This window comes from Aptenodytes patagonicus, chromosome 21, assembly GCF_965638725.1.
Source record: "Aptenodytes patagonicus chromosome 21, bAptPat1.pri.cur, whole genome shotgun sequence".
Taxonomy (NCBI): domain Eukaryota; kingdom Metazoa; phylum Chordata; class Aves; order Sphenisciformes; family Spheniscidae; genus Aptenodytes; species Aptenodytes patagonicus.
In genome coordinates this window covers 2,963,263-2,985,653 of record NC_134969.1, presented here as the reverse complement: position 1 = coordinate 2,985,653, position 22,391 = coordinate 2,963,263, and the positions used below count along the sequence as shown (strand labels likewise).

Here is a 22,391-nt window from a genome sequence, read left to right as displayed (position 1 = left end):
CTGGGATTAGCCAATCAGGCGTCGAGTTGAGGCGGCTTTGTTCTCCACAGAGCTTGAGGAGGCAGCCGGGAGCGTTGGGGAGGCGGGCGCCTGGGCTGAAGGACGGCGCCTGGGGAGTCCTTTCCTTTTGCCCGGCCTCCAAAAGCCTCCAGAGGCTTTTATGTAGTTAAAATTTAACTTCGTAGAAGTGCCGAGATGCCCTGTCCGTACCATCAGTCACAGGCTGTAGTAACACAGTAAACTGCTCTGCTTTTAGAAATGGTGAGAGGAACTTGCTAGGAAAACATTTGGAATTAAGTAAGTAAGTGTTAGTCTTTTTTTTTTTTTTTTCAATATTTATTAAGTACTTATAAAACAGGCCTTAAACTCGCCTTGGTCCATTTCCAGAGCTGTGGGAGTGACAGGTTTCAGCCAGCAGCCTGTTCTCTGGAGGAAGTCCTGTTCTCCCGCTGCGTTACGGGAGCCCCATTGCTGGCTGTAGTCTCTCACTGAGCTGGGGCCCACCGAGACAATTGGAAGTGGTCAATTCAAAAACATACTTAAACTGCAAACCCTTCTTTTCTTGCCATTAGTTGAGCAAGCTCTGTAGTGAGTTCGTGTGCATCTCTGTGGGATCAGCTAGACGGGGTAGTGGCTGTTCTACGAGCCGGATTCAGAGGAGATGGGACTCACAGGACACACTAGACTTGTGGAGGCATTTGCCAAAGGATACTTACTATTGATGCAAGAAGTTTAGATGAGTTTAAGGGTAGAGTGGAGAAGTACTTGGAAAAGACGTGCATTGGTGGTTACTAAATGTACAAATCCCAAGTTAAGAAAATCCCCTAAACTGAAAATGTCTATAGAGTTTGGGAGAGCATTAGGGAATTATTACACAGACTTGTCCTGTTCTCACTTTTCCCTAGGTATCTGTTCACGGCAACTATTGGAGACAGGGAGAACCTTGGTGTGAATCAATATGGCTATTCTCAAATTCTCTACAGGGAATTTTTGCTTGCTTGGCAGTAACCTCAGGCTACAGATTCTGCTAACAGGAAAGGAAGCATAGCATAAAATGAGACAGGAGACCAAACAGTGGCTCTTTATCAAGAGTACTTACTGTGAATGCCATTCTCTGCTCTCAGTCAAAATGTTTCTTCTATACATTCTCTCTGAGATATATATATATTTTTTATCATTTTAGTACTGAGCATTTTCAGTTTCTCTAGCAAGTGGAGGTTCTCTGATCCAAATGACTGGGGAAAAAAGTACGATTACTAAAAAAGCTGAAGAGACTCCAAAATTACAAAGGTTGCTTAAACTCTAAGGGAAATTGTCTTATAAACAGATGGTTTTATGCTGTCAAACAGCCTTAAGCATCCTAAATTTATACGAGCAGGAAAGCCTTTCTAAAGTAGGTCCATGATCTAAGTCACAAGTGTTCCACTGAAATTAAAGGGACTTGTCCTCTTTATTATCTTAGCATAAGATAGACAGGAGTTTAAGCAAATCTTGCACCAGTCCTGGAAAAAAAATGGAAAAAACCTGACAACTGTACTTCCAGTGATTGCACTTTTATTTCCTTGGAACCATGTTAGTGTATCTCTGTTTAAAATTCACAGTACAAAAACACGGCATATCTGAAAAGGCAAACTCATACCAGCCAAGTGCACTACAGATGCTCTGTTCGTTACTCTACTCTGTATGGCTGTGTGTATTCTTTAAAACTATTCATGCTTTTCTGAACTATAAGAAGCAGTAAGCTCACTCAGAAAACAAAGCTCTCATAAATAGGTTCTTCAGCAGGAAGAATTCCACTTGTTTTCTTTACTCCTTTCTTATGAAGTTTCTGAGGTGTATATACATGTTAATTACAGTGTCAACAAAAATGTGTTTTACATTTCTTAGCTGCTTTAGTAAGACTTTTTCAAAGCAAATCATCAATATTTGTTTTTTAGAAATCTATATAGTATAGAATCTTTGTAGAACTGTAAAATGGTTCACACTTTCATTATGAACAGGAGCTCTGAGCAAGTCTTTGATGAAATATAAACCCATTCTTCTAAATAGTTTCCAGATAATAAGTACTTTCTGGATGATATTTAGAAGTAGTTACACTGTTGCATGTCTCTAAGTACAAAACAACTTGTGTCGTAGTCTGTATTTTGCTTCTCATAATAGAATTTTAGCAATATTTAATGAAAGTAATAAACCAGCATTAGTTGGTAGGACACAAGTAATTTAATCTTGAATACAACAGTAACAAATACACAAATATATCTACCTAAGATTTGGTTTCACCTTTTCGTCTACCTCATCTGGAATATCATCATTAACATGTCGGACAACCAAATTATACGGTTCCTCCTCCATTGTCTCTTCATCTGATTTCTGTTCCTCCTCCAAAGCCCATTTGGAACGTTTGTTTCCCGTGCAGGAGACAGGAGAATGTTCTGCATCTAAATCGTCAGGGATGCTGTCAAAATTAGCTTCCGCTAGACACTTATGGCACAGTCTGTAGCGTCTTGTTCCTTGCTGAACAACACATCCTGTTAGGTCGGTTACGTGACGCTTGCATTTTCTGCAGATCAGTTTGCCAGCTTGATGTATCTAAAGAGATTTAAAATTTGAAAATGTCAGTGTTCATCAAAAGCAGATTTTTAATTTTTTTTTTTTTAGAAAAAGAAAATTCACTGAATCATTCTAAAAAATGAAATTAAAAATCTAATTTGCCAATTTAAATGATGAATAATTAAAGTTGATGTGCAGCTAGGAAGCTTTTCTGGTATTAGTTCTGGAAATGACTGGACAGCTGGTACCAGTGACACCTTGTGGGTTTTTTCCAGGCTGAATCTCCGACTGAAATGGCGTACCGTTTGGAAGTGGTTACGTAAATGCTCTAGTCGGGTGAACCTTTTCCCACACGCTTCGCATGGGTATGGTCGCTCCCCTGTGTGACACCGAAGATGTCGCTTCAGGTCTGCGCGTCGCTTCACTGTGTGCGTACAGAAGGGGCATTTGAATCGCATCCGAGGTAGGTCATCTGTTACAGAGAAATACAGGTAAAATGTCAAATATCAGGAGTCTTTCTTTATCTAGTAGTTTGATTATTTTTCAGCTTAAATAAGGAGCAGTTCATTTTTCCTCTGGTCTGTCACTACATAGGAAAAATCCCCAAATATAACCCCCAAACCCAGTATTTCTTATTCAATGTGTTAAACGGGCATTTGACAGTGTATTCTTTCTTACTCGGGGTATTTTTTAGACATACAGATGATCATAAATATGTAGCTATAATATACAGTCATCATATCTGCCTCTTCCATCAGCTAACAGTTCATTTATAATTGACATTTATAATCTCTATGTAATATACTAGGACGCCCAACGTCTTGATGCAGTTACAATAAAATGTAGGTACATTAGTTTCCAAAGGAATGCACGTAAGAATACACCTGTCAACTTTATTCCACCATCTGAGGCACATGCCATCAGTCCATCAAGAGCTTAGATGCTTTATGTAGTGTGGCCAAACACTCGTGGAGTTTGGGCTGGGTTTGGACCTTAAGGGACATGCAGCATCCCGCCAGTGACAGGACCTTCTCTTGTGAAGGACTTAGGTTGGATTTCGGTTGAATGCCTCTCTTACTGCCAGGTACTGGGGGCCTTACAAGAGAAATTCAGTCCTTCGGGTCCCCAAGTCAATTACAGCTCTTGAGGCTTCATTGAATTCCACTTGGGTCCAAATAATCTGGTATGCGTTGTTTTAAATTTACAGAATACCCGAGTCAAGCTCTCCGATTCTAATTCTCATGCCCTGTTCTGGCTTCAAAGTCTCTCGTTCTGTTAGGCACTATAACCGAGTAGATCAAGAAAATAATCTGCAACTCTAGGCATCATTTTGATTTTCATGCAGCCATACAAATTCTCTCCAAAAGACCATCTGAATTCTTCCAAATAAAGACAAACTTTGCAAAACCATATGCATTTTTTACCTTCGTTCCAACTACTCATTACACCTAAAATTGTGGGCATCGAGGTGTACAGTTCCTCTGCTTTTAATTCCATGAACTCAGGAGTTCTTGAAAGTTCTTGTTCTAGCTGAGCAATAGACCACCTCTTCGGTATCACTTCTGATTCGTGATTATACCCGTAACCATCGTGATCAACGTCATTCTCGGCATCAAATTCAACCTCCTCTCCAACCCGAGAGATGTGGCTGGAATCTGACGCACTGCAACCTCCGCTGGCCCGCTCAGCTTTGTTCGATTTACACTGCACAAAGTCACGGGTCTGTGACAGTCCGAGGTGCTTTCGGCGCTTTCTCGTTGAGCCCTGTTTTCTGCCTTTTTTCGATAGCTGTGTTTCTGCCCGCTGAAGAATCACCTGTGAGGACAGGTAGCTGCTGTAACCACCCCAGGAATTTTCATTCACCGTATTAGTCTTTTCATCCGGGACTGAATAGGAACGCCTGGGGTTGCTCTTTGCTTTCCTTCTTGACCGATAAAGGGAGGGATGGGCAGGTTCACTGTTTGTGCTTTTGGCCGAAAGGCTGAGGTAATGATCCTTTTCCTTTTCATTAATATCCAGCGAGGACTTAATGAAGGTCTTACAAACATTAAGAATATCTGTCATCTGCAGATAGCTAGCAGCTGACATGACTTCGATCACGTTTTGACCGGTTAAAGACAATATGCCCGAATACACGAAGTCCAGGATAACCATAAATGTCTCTGGAGAGAAGACCTCAAAAGTAGCTGTCGTCGGCTGACTCGTCTCCTTCGAGCTCTGCGAAAGGAGCATTTTGAAATAGCCGCTGCTGGCAAACAGCACATTGCGATGTGCTTTAAAGACCTTTCCCTCGACCAGGATATTGCAGTCACAGAACAAGTCTTGCTTCCGTTGCTCGTTTAGCTGCTCGAGGAGGTGAAACTGGTGGGAAGAAATCTCCATTCCAGTCAGGGAGTAACAGCAAGTCTTGCTCTAGAGTAAAAAAACAAGTATAAGCATGACAATCTAGACCAATGTTGCTGAATCCTGTTTTAAAGAGGTGAGCTCTATTAAAGACATGAACATTGTGCATGTTACCACATTCCCAGTATCTCTCCAAACTCCCTGCGGCCCCTACCCCGCGTAACAACGTGAGAGAAGAAACTTAGCGGCTCTAGAAGAGGTGAAAAGATGCCTCAGCAGGATTACTGCATATCCGAAAAGAATTAACGTTACGTCGACGAAGACGTGAGCGGTTCACAGAGAAAAAGAACTCGGCCCTTCTGTCCGTGCCGTGAACTAGTTCGTTGCGGGCACAGCCCCTGCCCAGAGCGCTTCAGGGCCGCACGCGAAGGCGGCGGCAGAGCCCCGGCGGCCGCAGCCCTCCCGGCCCGGGCTCCCCCGGCACTGGCGGAGGCCGCCGTCACTCACCCGCACACCCGTCCGAATTGGTCGCTCGACCGTGGGCAGCCCGGGACGCCCGACGGCGCCGGACCCGCCCGCCAAAGCGCGGAGGCGCCTCCCGGCTCCGCGGGCTGCCGCCCCCGCTCCTGCCGCGGGGACCGCAGCACCGGCGCCCGCCAGCGCTCCGCCCGGCTGCGCGCTCCCCTCGGCTGCGCGCTCCCCTCCGCCCGGCCGGGCCGGGCGCGCAGCCCGCAGCCGCCCGCGTTAGCGGAGCCCCGGCTGCCGCTCCGCGGGAGCGCCCCGCCACGCTGCTGCTGCCGCCGCCCGGTGCCGGGCGCCCGGCGCGGCCCCAGCCGCTCCCGCCCCAGCTGCCCGCAGCCTCCCCGCGCTGGCAGCGCCCCAGCCGCCCCCCTGCGCGGCCCCTCTCGCCGCGCACCCGCCGCCCGCTCCTACTCCCGCGCAGCCCTTTGTTGCCGCGCCTGGCTCCTTGCAGCCGCGCCCGGGGCTGCAAATGGCGCCCGCGTAGGACGCTGGGCAGCCCGAGTAACGATCGGCTCCGAGGGGCAGCTGCCAGCGGGCCGTCGCACCCGGGCCCCGGCGCCCTCGGGGACTGCGGAGCCCGGGGCCGTCCCTCGCAGCAGCCCGCTCCTAGCCGCCTCCAGCCGCGACGCCCGGTCCGACCTATCGCTGTACAGCACAACCGCCACTTACCGGCTGGGTGCTGCGGGCGGCTGCCGCCGAGCCGAGAGGAGCGGGCGGTGGATGCGGGGTCCCCGGCCCCGCGTCGGGGCTCGCGGTGGCTGAAGGCGACGCGCTGGTCCCGCAGCCCCGAGCCCTGGAAGCCCGAACGTGAGAGAAACAAAAGGTATTTGCTGACGTGGGCGTTGGACAGAGACGCCCGAGGGCTGGGGACACAATTAAAGGGGCAACGCACCGATTGCAGGCGCAGCCCAGCGGCTTTCTCTGCCTGATCGCCCTGCAGTCGGGGCTGCTCGCCTCTTCCCACACCCACATGCTGCCCGGGAGGCCCACTACCTTACCGCAGACAATGCGTTGCTATTGTTAAAGGCCAGTCTGGGTATCTTTGTACGTGGAAGGAAGGCGCCACCTGAATGGGAAATATCTGTAGTTCTGTGGCGTAGGATATATTGCATTACTCAATATAGCAGCGTTGTTGTAACGGGAAAGTTTTGTATGCAAACAATGGAGATGATAATCCTAAACCAAAGTACTGCAAGTGGGAGTGCAATTCTACAGATTGTCCTTTTTTTTCCTGTGTGGAAAAAAAATCAAATCAGGATGCCTGTTAGAGGACAAGACACTTTCAATCTTGTGCCTGTTAGAAGGTGAGACGCTTTCAATCATGTTCTCGAGATCATTGAATAATTTTGAGAAGGAACCTCTACAGGTCATCTGGTACAGTCTCCTCCTCAAAGCAGGCTCAGTTGGAACACGCTAAAAGCACAGTTCCCATTTTCACAGTAAAAAGTATCAGGTTGGAGTGTGGCAGAGAGCTTCATTAGTGTTTAATTTAGTACAACAGCTAATCCAAGATACAGAAGTCCTTTTCCTTCTACTTCTCCCAGTTTTTCCTTACAAATTTTTTTGTTCTGTGTTTGAAATTCTTGATGCTCCAAATAAGACGCCTCTCTGCATTTCAAGAGTTAAATGTGATGAAAGGTTATGCTAACTCCAATATGGGAGGTTTTTTAAGTTATATAGAAAACATTTCTTAACTAAATGGTATTATAAGCTTTTCTTAGCTTATCAAATTATACCCCTCACTCAACAGACATACAGACTGTTGGTACAGATTTATATCTAGCGGGAAAAGGACACTGAAAGTCTGGAGGCAAGGACTGGATGATTATAAGATCTTTTCTTCAAAACTCAACCTTTTGGCCAGAATTAAGAGAAATTTTCTTCTATTTCATTCTCATACATGTTGCCTTCCAACTAATAATAACCTTCTAACTGACTTCTGACTTTCTTGAGATGTTCCAGAAAAATCAAGAAGCAAGGGTTGGAATGCCTGTACTGGAATATTGAACTACTCTTACAATTCTGCTGTACTTACTCATGTAGAAACAATAAAAGGAATACAGAATTAACTATTTGGACTCCTTTTGGATTATAATTTACATTTCTCTACCTTGCAAATGGTTAGAAGTCCCCAGTGCCAGCTTGACCAGATCACAGATACTGGCCTCAGCAGTCCACTGAAGTAGTTCCTTATGAATTTGTAAACTCATTAAATAAACCCTAAACGTGTGTGCTTAATTCCAGTCTGACTGCTGCTATCTTTAGCCTCAAGGCTTCGATTAGAATATAATTTTTTTAAAGTCTTTTTTTAGGATATATTCAACTAAACAAGTTTAGTTTAGCTGTAATCCTCACTTAACGCAAATCTCGACTCTGCTAGCCCTCGGCAGTTAAGGTTTTAGATAGACATTCAGCTATACAGCATTGTTGTTAGCTGATAGATGCTAATGATTGTCGGGGGGGGGGGGGGGGGGGTCCTGGGATCCAGGCACAGTCATTGACTCGGCTGTAGCCAGATGGTAGGTCGGGCATTTTTTCAGCTAAATCAAGGTCTGTTTAAATAATAAATGGGGCTGAAGATAGCGCTATTAGCCCCTGTGTAGGCTATCTGAAGTTCAAAGCCAAGTATTTCTGCAGACTAAGAGACCAAAATATAAGAAAGGTAGACATTGGCATGGCTGGGTAATGGGATAACCTCTGACAGTGACCAGATGCTTCAGGGAAGAAATGTAGTATATTCCATAATTTTATATCCAACAGAGATTTTTTTTTTCTTAAGTTATCATTGAAAAATTGAGAAGGATCCCAAAATCCTGGAGGATGGAGTATTTCTTCTGAAGAGCCAGGAGTAAAGGAAGGATGATACATGCAGCAGTCAGTGTCAGTCCTCCACTAGAGATCTGTGGGCTTACAGATATTTTCAAAGTTCACATTAAATCAATATTTTTGCTTTTTTTTTTTCATCTCAGTTCTTCAGAACTGGAATAGAATATATACTAAAAGGTTGGAAAGGGAGATTCATTCTGAGGTTGTTTTCTGGGGTCTACTTTTTTTTTTTAATTGATTTGGGAAAAAAAAACAACAGTTGAACCTTTAAGATAAGGACAAGTGTCATTTTTTGGGATAGTAAATACAGAAGTTTAGATAATTTAATGGAAAACAAAAAAATGGGATATGATGTGAAGGAGAAAAACTAAATTGAGTATCACCCAAGTCATAGGTTTATGTGGTAGGTAGAATTCTGTAAGAAATACCTGAAAAGGGGGGAAGAGAAACGTTTTTTAATTCAGTGTTTCAGCCTTTGAAAGGATGGCAAGACAGTTGTCAGAAAATAAGGATAGTTAAAGGTGAGACGCTAAACAGAGGATGGTGAATCTACATCTTCGCTCTTGACTGTGGTTTTATGAACACTACGATAACCACAAGCCAAGCAAAAAGAGTCAGGCTTTCAGTGACAAAGGACAGACCGAGGAGAGAAAAGGACAGAGACACTAGGATTGCACAGAAAGTAGAGGTGTACAAGGAGAATGTCTCTTGAAGTGGACATCCTTCCAATGTTAGTCAGATGAAACAGGGGATGGAAAAGCAAATGACAACAGAATGATGTATTGAAAACCAGTGAATAATCAAAACATGCATTAAGTAGTATTTAAGAGCATTCAAAGCAACATGAAGAAGATGAAAGAAGTACAAGGAGGAAAAAGAAAATTAAAAAAAGCAAAAACCAATTTGAGAGGAATCATAGAACTGTTGGTCATAGGGGAGCTGTGAATGTCTCTAGTCCCACCTCCCACAGGAAGAAGGCCAGCACCAAGATCAGATCAAGATCAGATCAGCCATGGCTTTGTCTAGCCAAGTCTTGGAACATTTTTTTTTTAAGGACAACCATCTCTGAGGCTGCTTTCTGAACAGCCCGTTCCAATGCTGCACTACAATTTAATCCTCTCAGACTGTGATTTGGATGTACAGAGGCAGGACAGAAACAATCTGAATGGATCAATATTAGCAGTATTCAGTACAGTTCTACACAGCTGTCTCTAGCATTTAAAGGTAAAATCAGGTGTCCTACTTGTGACTTGGCAAAATTCGAAAAGCAACACATTCAAATCAGTTATTGTCAGGTAAATTAAATTCTGTGGGAACAACCCTATATGGTCTTTGCTTTCATAGAATCATAGAACAGTTTGGGTTGGAAGGGACCTTAAAGATCATCTAGTTCCAACCCCCCTGCCATGGGCAGGGACACCTTCCACTAGACCAGGTTGCTCAAAGCCCCATCCAACCTGGCCTTGAATGCTTCCAGGGATGGGGCATCCACCGCTTCTCTGGGCAACCTGTGCCAGTGCCTCACCACCCTCATAGTGAAGAATTTCTTCCTCATACCTAGTCTAAATCTCCCCTCTTTCAGTTGAAAGCCATTACCCCTTGTCCTATCACTACAGGCCCTTGTAAAAAGTCCCTCTCCAGCTTTCTGGTAGCCCCCCTTCAGGTACTGGGAGGCTGCTGTAAGGTCTCCCTGGAGCTTTCTCTTCTCCAGGCTGAATAACCCCAACTCTCTCAGCCTGTCCTCATAGGAGAGATGCTCCAGCCCTCTGATCATCTTCGTGGCCCTCTTCTGGACTCGCTCCAACAGATCCACGTCCTTATGTTGGGGGCCCAGAGCTGAATGCAGTGCTCCAGGTGGGGTCTCACCGGAGCAGAGGGGCAGAATCGCCTCCCTCAAGCTGCTGGCCACGCTTCTTTTGATGCAGCCCAGAATACGGTTGGCTTTCTGGGCTGCAAGCACACATTGCTGGGTCATGTTGAGCTTCTCATCAACCAACACCACCAAGTCCTTCTCCTCAGGGCTGCTCTCAATCCATTCTCTGCCCAGCCTGTATTTGTGCTTGGGATTGTCCATGTGCAGGGCCTTGCACTTGGCTTTGTTGAACTTCATGAGGTTTGCACTGACCCACCTCTCAAGCCTGTCAAGGTCCATCTAGATGGCATCCCTTCCCTCTAGCATGTTGACCTCACCATACAGCTTGGTGTCGTTGGCAAATTTGCTGAGGGTGCACTCAATCCCACTGTCCATGTCACCGACAAAGATGTTAAACAGTGCCGGTCCCACCACTGACACTCGAGGAACGCCACTCATCACTGGTTCCACTTGGACATCGAGCCGTTGACCACAACTCTTTGAGTGCGACCATCCAGCCAATTCCTTATCCACCAAGTGGTCCATCCGTCAAATCCATGTCTCTCCAATTTAGAGACAAGGATGTCGTGTGGGACAGTGTCAAATGCTTTGCACAAGTCCAGGTAGATGACGTCAGTTACTCTTCCCTTATGCACCAACGCTGTAACCCTGTCGTAGAAGGCCACCAGATTTGTCAGGCACGATTTGCCCTTAGTGAAGCCATGTTGGCTGTCACCAATCACCTCCCTATTTTCCATGTGCCTCAGCACAGTTTCCAGGAGGACCTGCTCCATGATTTTACCGGGCACAGAGGTGAAAAGAACTTGAAAATAACGAAAAAGTTACTTCTGCTAATGAGTGGTATGTGACCCTAACGGGAGTATGAAGAAGACAGTCATCAAAGGCAATGCAAGGAGATGAAAAGAAAACAAATAGGATTACTTTCATTTAGAGAAAAACGAGCAAAGTATATGACTGGCTATGTAAAATGAAGGACGTAGAAAATATAAGGCACTTAACATTTATCTTGTCTTGCAATACAAAAATAAGGGAACAACAACTGAAATTAAGGCAACAAATGTAAAAATGGTAACCTTTTTAAAATACAAAACATAATTGACCTGTGGGAATCGCAGTCTTGAGCTAAAACTCCAAGCTTAATAAGATACTTTAAAAATGACTACAGATATCTAGTTATGCTACTGAGAATAACAATAACACATAAAAACAGTAAAAACCCTTGTTTGCCAGGCAAAACAATTAATCTGCCTATATTTAAAAAGTAAATGTCTTCATATGGATAGATTGTTCCATTTGCCCATTATAGCCACTTCACATCTTTTTCTGAAGCATCTGGTCCTCAGTATTCTTAGATTTATAGTATCTAATTAGATTGAGTATTGATCCAAAAATCCCTTTGCTTCTAAAAACGCCCCCAAGTATACAGAAACACTTAATAGTCTCACCTTTAGAGTTGGAAGTTAAGATTTCAGGCCTAGAGTAACACCTTATTTTCCCCTCCCCTTAATCCATCCCCAAACACACACACACAGACTAATCCCAGCCCCTTTGTATTCTGGGACAGCAGGCACTGATACCTAGAATTTATTGCGCATACTGTTTAATGTAAAGGGAAACGGAAAAATCTATTAAATTTGATCGAAGTCATTCCATAGTCTTTTATATATTTCTTTGTTCTATATTTGATTTAGTTAAGGTTGCTCAGGAATATTTCTTAGCCATTTAATAATACGCATTTTAGGAGTAATAAGCTCCAAGAAATTAACCAGCTGTTTTCACATCGAGTCCCTTTTGTGGACTGCTGACCAAAGTGTAACATAAAATCGAGGCAAGTGTAGGTCTTGTTTGGAAAAGATGTTTTCATGTGGGTCATCAGAAAGTTTTGTAAGTTCCCCCCTTCTGCCCCCCTCCCCAAGTCTGAGCCAACGGACGATAATTTTTGTAGAAGCAATAGAATACCACTTCTCATCTCCTTAGAACATACAAGCAGGCTGCTTCTTGACAGCCCCGCACGTTTGAGGGGTAGGGTGCTTAATGCCTACACTGTGAACTTAGTAGGAAGCGCTCAAGCTCTCATTCAAGAGACCTGTAGGCTGGCCACCTGCAGCCTGGAATGAAAATGCTGCACTCTCTGGTAATGATGACACTAATAAGGTTATACAGTTTTTACACAAATAAAAATAAAATAGTGACTTTTTAGCTGTCCCTGGGAAAGAGATTACATAGTGTATATATATGGGATTGTTCTGTAATTAATCCCGGGTTTCAGCCAAACATGCTTACAAAGTTGTAAAAAAGAAAAAAAAAATGAAGTTTGCTAAGCCTATACCCATCGAGTTCCATGGTCACAGGATAAAGACTGTATTAATACTGGGGTCTGTCCAAGAAAACGCAGAGTAAACGCACCCCAGGAGCGTACTTCTGCTCCTCTCCTGTTTACAGTGCTGGTTAAGATAAACTCACTAAGCAACAAAACAAAGTGGCTTATTTTGTTAGAGAAGTAAACTTTCTTCACCATTAGTCATCTCATCTCTTGTAGGCTAATTGTAGGTAAAATTACACAAATATGATGTCTAGAACTTCCAGTACATCTTGTTCTCGTGGGCATATAGTAGAGACTGAAAAAGGTTAAAGTATGTTCTCTTGGTGACCGAATGACTTTGGGAATATATAAATTGATAATGACTCCATCTTAAAACTCAGTTTAAATTGCGTATAGGTCAATACAAACAAGAGTAGTCAATGGTTTCAGATGGAAAATCTCATCAGTTCCATTTCTAATGATGTAGTATATATACTGTACAAATTGTTCTGCCACTGTTACTGGCAAATAAAACGGGGGACAAAGAGAGAAACCAACAGCTAAAGTAACCTTGGTAAGGACCGTTTCCTTCACGTTGGCATGGAGAAGCTGACACTGCCATTGGCAATGCTGTGGATGCAGGGCTACCAGTCACATCAGGCTGGCACTTTTGAGAGGTTTAAAAAAAAAAAAAAAAGAGTATTTTACTAGTGCTTATTAAAACATACCCCAGTCTGAGGTCCCAATTTTCAGAATGAATCAAACATCTACTGGCATCAATTAATGATCCATATTTGTAATCATTTTATCTCTGATGTGTTGACTAGGACTAGCATTCATGTGTTTATTTTCTTGTAAAGAAATAGGTCTTGAATGAATGATCTGCTAAAGATTCTTATTCTAATAATTTTTTACAAGAAAGTGCTTTTCCAGACGAATGTGCTAAAACATTGTTATATGCTTTTTCTTAATTAGCTACCTTTTTTTTTTCCTTATCATAATATGAAGACTTCATGAAATTTTGTGGAAGATTATCTTCATTTCTGAATACTGAAGAGAGGTTTTCTTTATATTCTGGTGTGTGTGGTATTTATACTTTGTTTATCGCCAGATGATATTACGTATAAACCCCACATCTCTACAAATTTAAAAAGTGGGCAGTTTACAGTGCTGTGTGACTTTTTTTTTTTTAAGTATTTAGACCTCACTCCCCTGAAAGAAGTTTTGAGAAGTGACCCATTGTCTACTATAAAAAGTTATCCATGTAGTACTTCAGTTTCCTTGTTCATCCATTATTTCATTTAAGGATGGATTCTTTCTAATGAAGCAAAAGTATGGGTATTCTGATAACAAAACTCAGAATGGACTCAATGGCACGTCCATAAATACATGCAAGTCTGGACCTGTTCAAAAGAAACCAGTATGTCTCTGTACGGTAACAACAGGCTGGCGGAGGGCTTATGGTCGAGACAGTACATTCTCCCTCTTAACATGGAATTCCTAATTCTTGTCTTGCAACTACCTAATATTTGGTTTTACTTCCTTTTCGTCTGCTTCATCCTCACTGTCATCAACTTGCTGAATGACCAAGTCGGTTGACCCGTCCTCCACGATCTCCACATCAGATCTGTTGTCTTCCCCATAGTGCCACCTGGAATCCTTATCCCCATCTTGTGGAAATTCAAGGGGCGCTTCAGCCTCCAAGTCAATGCGAATGCTGTCTATGCCAGCTTCAGCCAAACACTCATTACAGAGTCTGTAACGTCTTGTCCCCTCTTGGACCACCTGTCCTGTTAGCTCAGTCACGTGGCGTTTACACTTTCTGCAGATAGGCTTACAAGCCTGATGAATCTGGGAAAATCAAAATGAATAAATTTGATAAGGTATCCGCAAAGAAGTGGTTTTTAAGATGACAAAAAGTAGGGCTGGAGTAGCGTCAAATGGTAGCATTTACTCGTTTTGAGAGACAGTCATCAAACGTTAAAAATTAAACCGTCACGGGCGCTGGAATTGCCCACTTAAGCTCTATTACAGGACTTGCACAGAGCAGTGCCTTTGCGAGCCATCAATTAACAAAGAAATTCATCCCCTTTCATACAAATTATGCTTCGAATCGACTTCAACAAAACCAGATTAAATTTCTATTACCTCTTCTTTTACGGGAGTCAATGTATCAACCAGATAAACACAGTACGAGTGTAATTATGCTGAGACAGATTTACACATTAAACAAATCATGCAGTTACTAAAAATACATACTGTTCGAAAATGGCTACTTAGGTGATCTAGCCTGCTAAATCTTTTCCCACATGCCTCACAAGGGTAAGGGCGCTCTCCTGTATGACAGCGAAGGTGACGCTTTAGGTCTGCTTTTCTTTTCACCACATGAGTGCAGAATGGGCACTTGAACCTCATCCTGGGCAGATCATCTGTTAGAAAAGAATGCGATTAAAAAAAAAATAAAGTCGTAACACGTCTAGTCATTTAATGCTCTAGGAAAATGCATTCCATGCGCAGAATAGAAAATCGCTTTTATTAAAAAAATACTATCGTAGGTCTTTTCAAGCACGAAGATTTTGTGTTTTCCTGTAAATTACACAGAGGCGCAACAAAGGAAAAGGAGCAGACCGTTAGCTGTATTAAAATGAGCTTAAAAATATCCCAAAAGATCACGGTTTAAATTTGCAAGATGAAGCTGTAGAGACACTAAAGATTATGTATTTTGAAAGGCTAGTTTTAATAAACCAGGTACTTCAATCATTCACAATTATTAAAAAATAAGAGTTAAACTTCCCAAACTTACATTTCTGGACAATACAGATGTATTTTTGGCAATTGTACACTCGTTCAGTAAAGCACATTTTCTCACGGACAGAACAGACGATTCACAGATGGCCGTGCACCTACGGCATTAAAACCAACTCTTACCTTCAGCCCAGCTTCCCATGACTCCCAGAATTGAGGGCATGCTCGCGTACTGCTCGTCTGCTTTTGAAGACTTGGATTTACTAGAAGAACGGGGTGATTCATGCTCCTGCTGCGACACAGCCAAGCTCCTCGGAATCACGTCAGACCCTTGGCCGTACTGGTATCCCACGTGAGGAGATTCAACTTCTGTTTCAATCGGAACTTGCTCCTCGGACTGAGCAATATGGCCAGCGGGCTCGGCAGCCCTGTCCTCCAGTTTGCTCGATTTATAGTGAGGAATGTCAGAAGGTTGCTGCAGTCCCAGGTGCCGGGATTTCTTTATGGAATCCTGCCTTTGCTCGTGTTTGGACAGCTGTTGCTGGGCATTTCTTTGAGAAGTCGGATAGTAGCTGAAATTGCTCCAAGCGTTTCCACCCATCATACACGTCCCTTGATCTGGACTTAAGTGCGAATGCGGGGGGCTGCTTTCCGCCCTCCAGCCAGCGCTGTACAAGCAGGATCGGTCCACGCCATTTGAATTTACATCTTTGTCTGACAGACTGAAGTAGCGATCCTTCTCCTTCTCACTGATGTCCAGCGATGACTTAATGAATGTTTTACACACGCTGATAACATCGGTCATCTGCAGATAGCTAGCAGCTGACATGACTTCGATGACATTCTGACCAGTGAGAGACAGTTTGCCTGAATACACAAAATCTAGAATGACTGTAAATGTGTCAGGAGAAAATGCCTGGAAAGTAGCTGTCGTCGGCTGACTCGTCTCCTTCGAGCTCTGCGAAAGGAGCATTTTGAAATAGCCGCTGCTGGCAAACAGCACATTGCGATGTGCTTTAAAGACCTTTCCCTCAACCAGGATATTGCAGTCACAGAACAAGTCTTGCCTGCGCTGCTCATTTAGTTGCTGCAAGAGGTGAAACTGGTGAGAAGAAATCTCCATTCCAGAAAAGATGAAATGAAGCGTCGCTCTAAAAAATAAAGAGAATAATTAGACTCTTGACTTCAGCGTCGTGCAACCCAGCCAAAGATGTCAGACCCAGTTTTACAGATATCTTTACTTAAATCTATAAATATATTTAAATTACAGTATGCACAACCACGTATTCTTTTTTCCAAGAAGAAGAGAGTGATGAAAAAGCCAAAAACACCAGTACACGTTATTTGGCAGAGATGCGTGTGCTACACCTAGGCGCCTCTCCTTCCCAAGGATGCAGGGCAGGATGCGTGCGACCCGCTGGCAGCTCCACAGCCTTCAGACATTCTCCAACGGGACGAGGAGCCCTCCAGCAGCTGCGGTGGAGGACCGCGTCCGCGCCTCGAGCCGACGTTACCGCACCGCCCCGCTCCGGCCGGGCTCAAACCCTCGCCGCCGAAGGGACCAGAAACGGGACTCGGCGGCAGAGCCCCGGCGGCCGCAGCCCTCCCGGCCCGGGCTCCCCCGGCATTGGCGGAGGCCGCCGTCACTCACCCGCACGCCCGTCCGAATTGGTCGCTCGACCGTGGGCAGCCCGGGACGCCCGACGGCGCCGGACCCGCCCGCCAAAGCGCGGAGGCGCCTCCCGGCTCCGCGGGCTGCCGCCCCCGCTCCTGCCGCGCTCCCGCCGCGGGGACCGCAGCACCGGCGCCCGCCAGCGCTCCGCCCGGCTGCGCGCTCCCCTCCGCCGGGCGCGCAGCCCGCAGCCGCCCGCGTTAGCGGAGCCCCGGCTGCCGCTCCGCCGGCTCCGCGGGAGCGCCCCGCCACGCTGCTGCTGCTGCCGCCGCCGCCGCCCGGTGCCGGGCGCCCGGCGCGGCCCCAGCCGCTCCCGCCCCAGCTGCCCGCAGCCTCCCCGCGCTGGCAGCGCCCCAGCCGCCCCCCTGCGCGGCCCCTCTCGCCGCGCACCCGCCGCCCGCTCCTACTCCCGCGCAGCCCTTTGTTGCCGCGCCTGGCTCCTTGCAGCCGCGCCCGGGGCTGCAAATGGCGCCCGCGTAGGACGCTGGGCAGCCCGAGTAACGATCGGCTCCGAGGAGCAGCTGCCAGCGGGCCGTCGCACCCGGGCCCCGGCGCCCTCGGGGACTGCGGAGCCCGGGGCCGTCCCTCGCTGCCCCTCGCAGCAAGGCTCGCTGCGGGGCCGTTTCCGCCCCCAAATCCCAACGCCCTGTCTGGCCTGCCGGCGTGCTAGAGCCGCCACTTACCGGCTGGGTGCTGCGGGCGGCTGCCGCCGAGCCGAGAGGAGCGGGCGGTGGATGCGGGGTCCCCGGCCCCGCGTCGGGGCTCGCGGTGGCTGAAGGCGACGCGCTGGTCCCGCAGCCCCGAGCCCTGGAAGCCCGAACGTGAGAGAAACAAAAGGTATTTGCTGACGTGGGCGTTGGACAGAGACGCCCGAGGGCTGGGGACACAATTAAAGGGGCAACGCACCGATTGCAGGCGCAGCCCAGCGGCTTCCTCTGCCTGATCGCCCTGCAGTCGGGGCTGCTCGCCTCTTCCCACACCCACATGCTGCCCGGGAGGGGATGTGATGCCCTAGATGCTTCCTTCTCACACCTTTATGTATAGCGGGGGCCTTGATGACCCAAATCCTTCTTTAACGCGCCTGCAGCTTCCTCAAAAGGAGATATAACATCATTTTTTTTCCTGTTCATATCTGTTATCTTCTGGGAAAAAAAAAATAGTCTGAAATCCTAGTACCTGAACCTCTGACCTTCTCTCACTCGAAGTTTGGTATCTCTCTCCTTCCTCTTCTTGCCACCAGGGTCCTTTCTGTGCTCCTGACACCCCAGTTATTTCTCATAAATACTTGTTTTCCCATGAGAGCCATCCTGCCTTAACTGTATCCTTTGTGGCCTTTTTAGCCTTCCCTTCCATAAACTTAAGACGTTCCATCTTGAAACAATTTATGTTCCTTTCCCCACTACAGCAAAATGAGAAAGACATCTAAAGACTCTTTCCCTTGATAGTTAGAAACATTCTCCCAGTATATTATATACATTTATTCATATTCAATTTATATCCATTTATATTGTAACAATATTTTTCACCAGCTTAATTCCCCCTTTTTAATAAACATGCATAGTTTTGTAGATTCCGTCTCCTTTCAAATGCAGGCCACGCTTTTAAAATCTTTCATGAGACCCATTCTGCTTGCATTAAGACTCCACTCTCTACCTGACCAGCTTAAATTAATCATTCTTGAACATGAAAGCGATTGGAATTTACACAGTATTTCGCCTGAATCTCTTCAGTCCACTGGGCAATGGTGTTAATTATCAACTGAAAACATTTCAATCTGATGTATCTACAGCTGACCAGCCTTTTCCAGCCATGTCACATTGCCGGCCCGTAGTCATCCTCCGATCAGTGTCACCTGCAAACGTCATGTCATTTATCTTGCTTTTACATCAAAGCCTCAAGAGTATATTGGCAGAACCGATTCCAAAGTCAGCCCAAAGGACCATTAGAATCTTTGTCCCCGTCGTTCCCCTTTCAGGGTAACACAGCACAACCCAAGCACCCAGCCCACAGCTCTTGCCGTGAACTAATAGTGCACACCTGCATGTCAGACACAGCCCCAGGGTCACTCATTTTGAAGCGTGTATACAGGAACCTGTAATGGTTCAGAGAGGGAAAAGGGAAACGATGAAAGTCTGGCACAGCTTTGTACAAATGTCTGTAGAGTGAGAGAGATCCAAACTAGGAAAAAAATGAAGCAGGTGAGATAAATGGAAACCTGTAAAATCACGAGAGGATCAACAGGGACTGTTGGCTGCTCATTCCAGCGTAAGAGGAAGGCAGATGAAGCTAGCAGGAGGCAGGGTCACAGCAAACCAGAGGATGTGGATCTACGCATAACGCAGTTAGGCACCGGAACGGCTTGCCGTAGGCTGTTGGGGATGTGAAATCTTTGCGAGCGTTACAGGGGTACACTAGACATGGTCACGAGAGAGACTTGAGAGCTACACATGGAAGTGTCCTGTGCCTTCAGAAGTCCCCAAGTCACAGATTGTAGGAGACTGGAAGAGTAGTCAGGTAAAAATATTGCTTGTCGTATTCTTCCAAAGAGCAACCAATTTTGACTCAAAAGTCTCGAGTTGGGGAATTTTGTAGAACTTAGTTTATTGGCAACTAACATAAACTTTCAACTACCGATTCTGGTATTGAGAAATAAAGACAAAGAATGAAACAATCACTTAGATTGTTTAACATAAACCAGAAAATTTATTTGCAGTATTGGGTTTTAATACTGCTTGAATTCATTCCTCTAAAGTTTGATTTTGCCTGTCAATTCAACTAAGCAGCACCTCTTTTTATATAACATTCTACATATTTTTTCAGATCCATGCCCAAATTATTTCATCTGCTGAAAACTTCCTTTTGAAAAGAACTATTTGTAGGTATTTGTTCTGTTTGACTTAGCTGACTTTTCAGGTAATTGGTACTTTCACGTGTGTTTTGGAGAGTGCGCTGCTTGGTAGTTTGTATCAATATTAATGGGACTTCAAGGGTTCTCCATCTGCTAGGAACAGGTAATAGAATTTAAAGAGTAGAAAAAAAAATGCAGTGGTATCTGGAGTAGCTTAATTAGAATTTTTAAAGATGTTGCAAGTGCTTTCCTCAGAATACTTCAGAAACCTTGCCCAGGAGTCTGCTCGCTGCAGCGAGGGACAGCCATGGAACAGACTTTGGTTTTGTCATACAGAGGGACCGATTTCATCCTGTTTTGCACAATAATACATCACAAACAATCCACTGATTCTAGAAGTGTATTTAGTTGTTTAATCTAGTCCTCTGTTTTGTAATTTCTAAATTTTAGAGTTACTGTTTCTAGCCAAGACAGTTCCACTTGAAGTTGAGATATTGTTTGGAGAGTTTATCCAATGGGAATAAACTTGGCAACTATGTGGAGGGGGTGCTTCTCACAGCAACAGGAGTGTTGCACAGCAAGAGTAATAGTCTGCTTTTCAGAGAACAATTTACAAACTACTTTAAAAAAATGACATTGTTAGTGCCGATACAAAAATTATTAATATAAATTTTGCATTGTCTTTTTTTGGGTTTTGGTAACCAAATATAATTAACAGTAACATCAGTTAAAAGGTTTCAGTTTTCCTTAACATAAATGTTTCTGAAAAATCACAGACTTCAGTTATGGTATATTTTCTGACTTTAAGTATATAGTGATACTTCTTGCCAAAGAAAACTCAAGAGCGTATACTAGAACAACTGAAGTGCCATAGTTCATAGGTAGTACAACCATAGTACTGACATGCACTGATTCACAAGATTAATTTGTTGGAGTTGCAATGGATTTTTCCCAAATGTCTGAGTAAAGTAATATGCATTTACCAAGGGTTTCATTTTAAATTTTGAAAATATAAGTAAAGCTGCATATAACCTTGGGCTAAAGCAACACAATTTCTTTCCTTTTTCTAACATTGAAGAAATAGCTGCAGTTTTTTTCCACTGGATGAGAATGTACCATACTTGGGGAATTAATTAGTTGCCCTTTTTTTTTTTTTCCACTGGATCTAAAAATGCATTTAATGAGAAAATGTGAACAGCAGGAATTTTAATCCATGCTCTTGCAAAAATTGTTGCTTTTAAAATAGTGTTATACCTCTTAAAGGAAAAGTAATTTTCTGAGAACATTTTGTTTGTTTAAAAGCTTTTGAGAAACTCTGTGTGACATAAAAATACGTATTTTTTAGTAGTTCATAGGTGAGTTGCTAATTGTTCCGTGTCAGGAAACTTTTCAGTGTTACAGGACCTAATGCCTCAAGGAATACGAAGTATGCAAGATAAGACCATATCCCCGCCATAATGAAAGAGCTTTTTAAGTTACGCAGACATGGTCTGGAGATAAGGGAGTAAGCACGACACCAGAAATGAATTAAGAATGACTTTACAATTTTCATCTAATACACTGCCAGCTTATATTTGGCTTCAGTTCATTTGCCTCGGCATCATCTTCACTGTCATCAGCTTTCCCCATGACGAGGCCAGTAGACTCACCCACGATTTCTGTAGTTCAGTTATCTTCATGAAGATCCCGAGCTGCATCCTTCTTGTCTTCTAGTACAAATACAAATGCTTGCTCAGCCTCCAGGTCACCAGGAGATCACTTCATTTTTGAAAACGAAAAGGAAATCCTAATACACTGTCCTAAAACGTTGAGTACCGGGAGGAATCTTCCATCTGCCAGTACGTCTAACAGTAACCGAGCAGGCCATCTTCTAAACAAAGTTTACAGCCTAGGAAAAGTCTGAGCTCTGATGGCGGTGTTAACAGAGGCAGCAGCTGTACAAGCATCTCAGCATAACTCGTCAGTAGCTTCAGCTACTATATGAACCCAAATTCCTAATTCTGTGCCAATAGAATTAAATACTTGTAGGGCATATTCTTATCTTCAACCCAGCTTCCCTTAACACCTAAAATTGTGGCATATTTGCATACAGCTCATCTACGTTGATGACTTAGACCTTGATCTAAACAATTCATCCTCCCCGAATCATTAGCAAGCTCTGTGACGACCTCTCATCTCCCTCGATTGCCCTGCGCTCCTGCTTTCCTTCTCCCACAGTGAGAGTCCTTTTCACCACGATGGTAACGACCCCGTGGCCCTTAGAGCCAAGGAGACAAGAGCGGGGATGAGTGCTCCAGTGCCCCACATCTTTCCTGTCAAAAATGAAAAAAATGTATACTTACTGTGAGATTAGTATTTAATGTTTTCTGTTCTTTAACTATAAAAGACTACACAGACTACATACAACACTATAAACATATATAGTACATACACAATACAACATACAATAAAGACAAATTCAGTAATGCACCACTGTAGAAAAAAATGTTACGAAAAGCACTTAAAAGATTTGATCCCCACCCCTTAAAAAGGGGAAATCGCCTGCGTGGTGGTGATGCACATTAATTCTCAACTTTGGTTCGATTTGTTTTTCTCTCTTCCACCCTGATACGTACACGCCCAGACGTCCCGACATCAGAACAGGTACACTTGCAGATCCGGCAGCGTGCGGCAAAACATCGGTGCAACTCCTCTATTACCGATCTGTGCA

General features: G+C 44.6%; 2 protein-coding genes across 6 annotated transcripts; both read right to left on the bottom strand.

The window, feature by feature from the left end:
* Positions 1-1,545: 1,545 nt before the first annotated feature.
* Positions 1,546-6,315, bottom strand: LOC143169836 (zinc finger and BTB domain-containing protein 8A-like). 4 transcript variants are annotated; one of them, XM_076357532.1, is made up of 5 exons: positions 6,308-6,315; positions 6,085-6,208; positions 3,975-4,962; positions 2,853-3,022; positions 1,546-2,589 (listed from the first exon to the last, which is right to left on the bottom strand). In XM_076357532.1, the coding sequence occupies exons 3-5, from the start codon at positions 4,930-4,932 to the stop codon at positions 2,260-2,262; spliced, it is 1,458 nt and encodes a 485-aa protein (XP_076213647.1). In that variant the 5' UTR covers positions 4,933-4,962; positions 6,085-6,208; positions 6,308-6,315; the 3' UTR covers positions 1,546-2,259. The 4 variants fall into 4 exon arrangements, with proteins under 4 accessions (XP_076213647.1, XP_076213648.1, XP_076213649.1 ...); XM_076357533.1 differs by lacking the exons at positions 6,085-6,208; positions 6,308-6,315 and adding an exon at positions 5,401-5,409; XM_076357534.1 differs by lacking the exons at positions 6,085-6,208; positions 6,308-6,315 and adding an exon at positions 5,108-5,143.
* Positions 6,316-11,098: 4,783 nt separating this feature from the next.
* ZBTB8A (zinc finger and BTB domain containing 8A) lies at positions 11,099-17,747 on the bottom strand. 2 transcript variants are annotated; one of them, XM_076357536.1, is made up of 5 exons: positions 17,740-17,747; positions 17,517-17,640; positions 15,345-16,312; positions 14,676-14,845; positions 11,099-14,267 (listed from the first exon to the last, which is right to left on the bottom strand). In XM_076357536.1, the coding sequence occupies exons 3-5, from the start codon at positions 16,282-16,284 to the stop codon at positions 13,935-13,937; spliced, it is 1,443 nt and encodes a 480-aa protein (XP_076213651.1). In that variant the 5' UTR covers positions 16,285-16,312; positions 17,517-17,640; positions 17,740-17,747; the 3' UTR covers positions 11,099-13,934. The 2 variants fall into 2 exon arrangements, with proteins under 2 accessions (XP_076213651.1, XP_076213652.1); XM_076357537.1 differs by lacking the exons at positions 17,517-17,640; positions 17,740-17,747 and adding an exon at positions 16,499-16,597.
* Between the last annotated feature and the right edge of the window lie 4,644 nt (positions 17,748-22,391).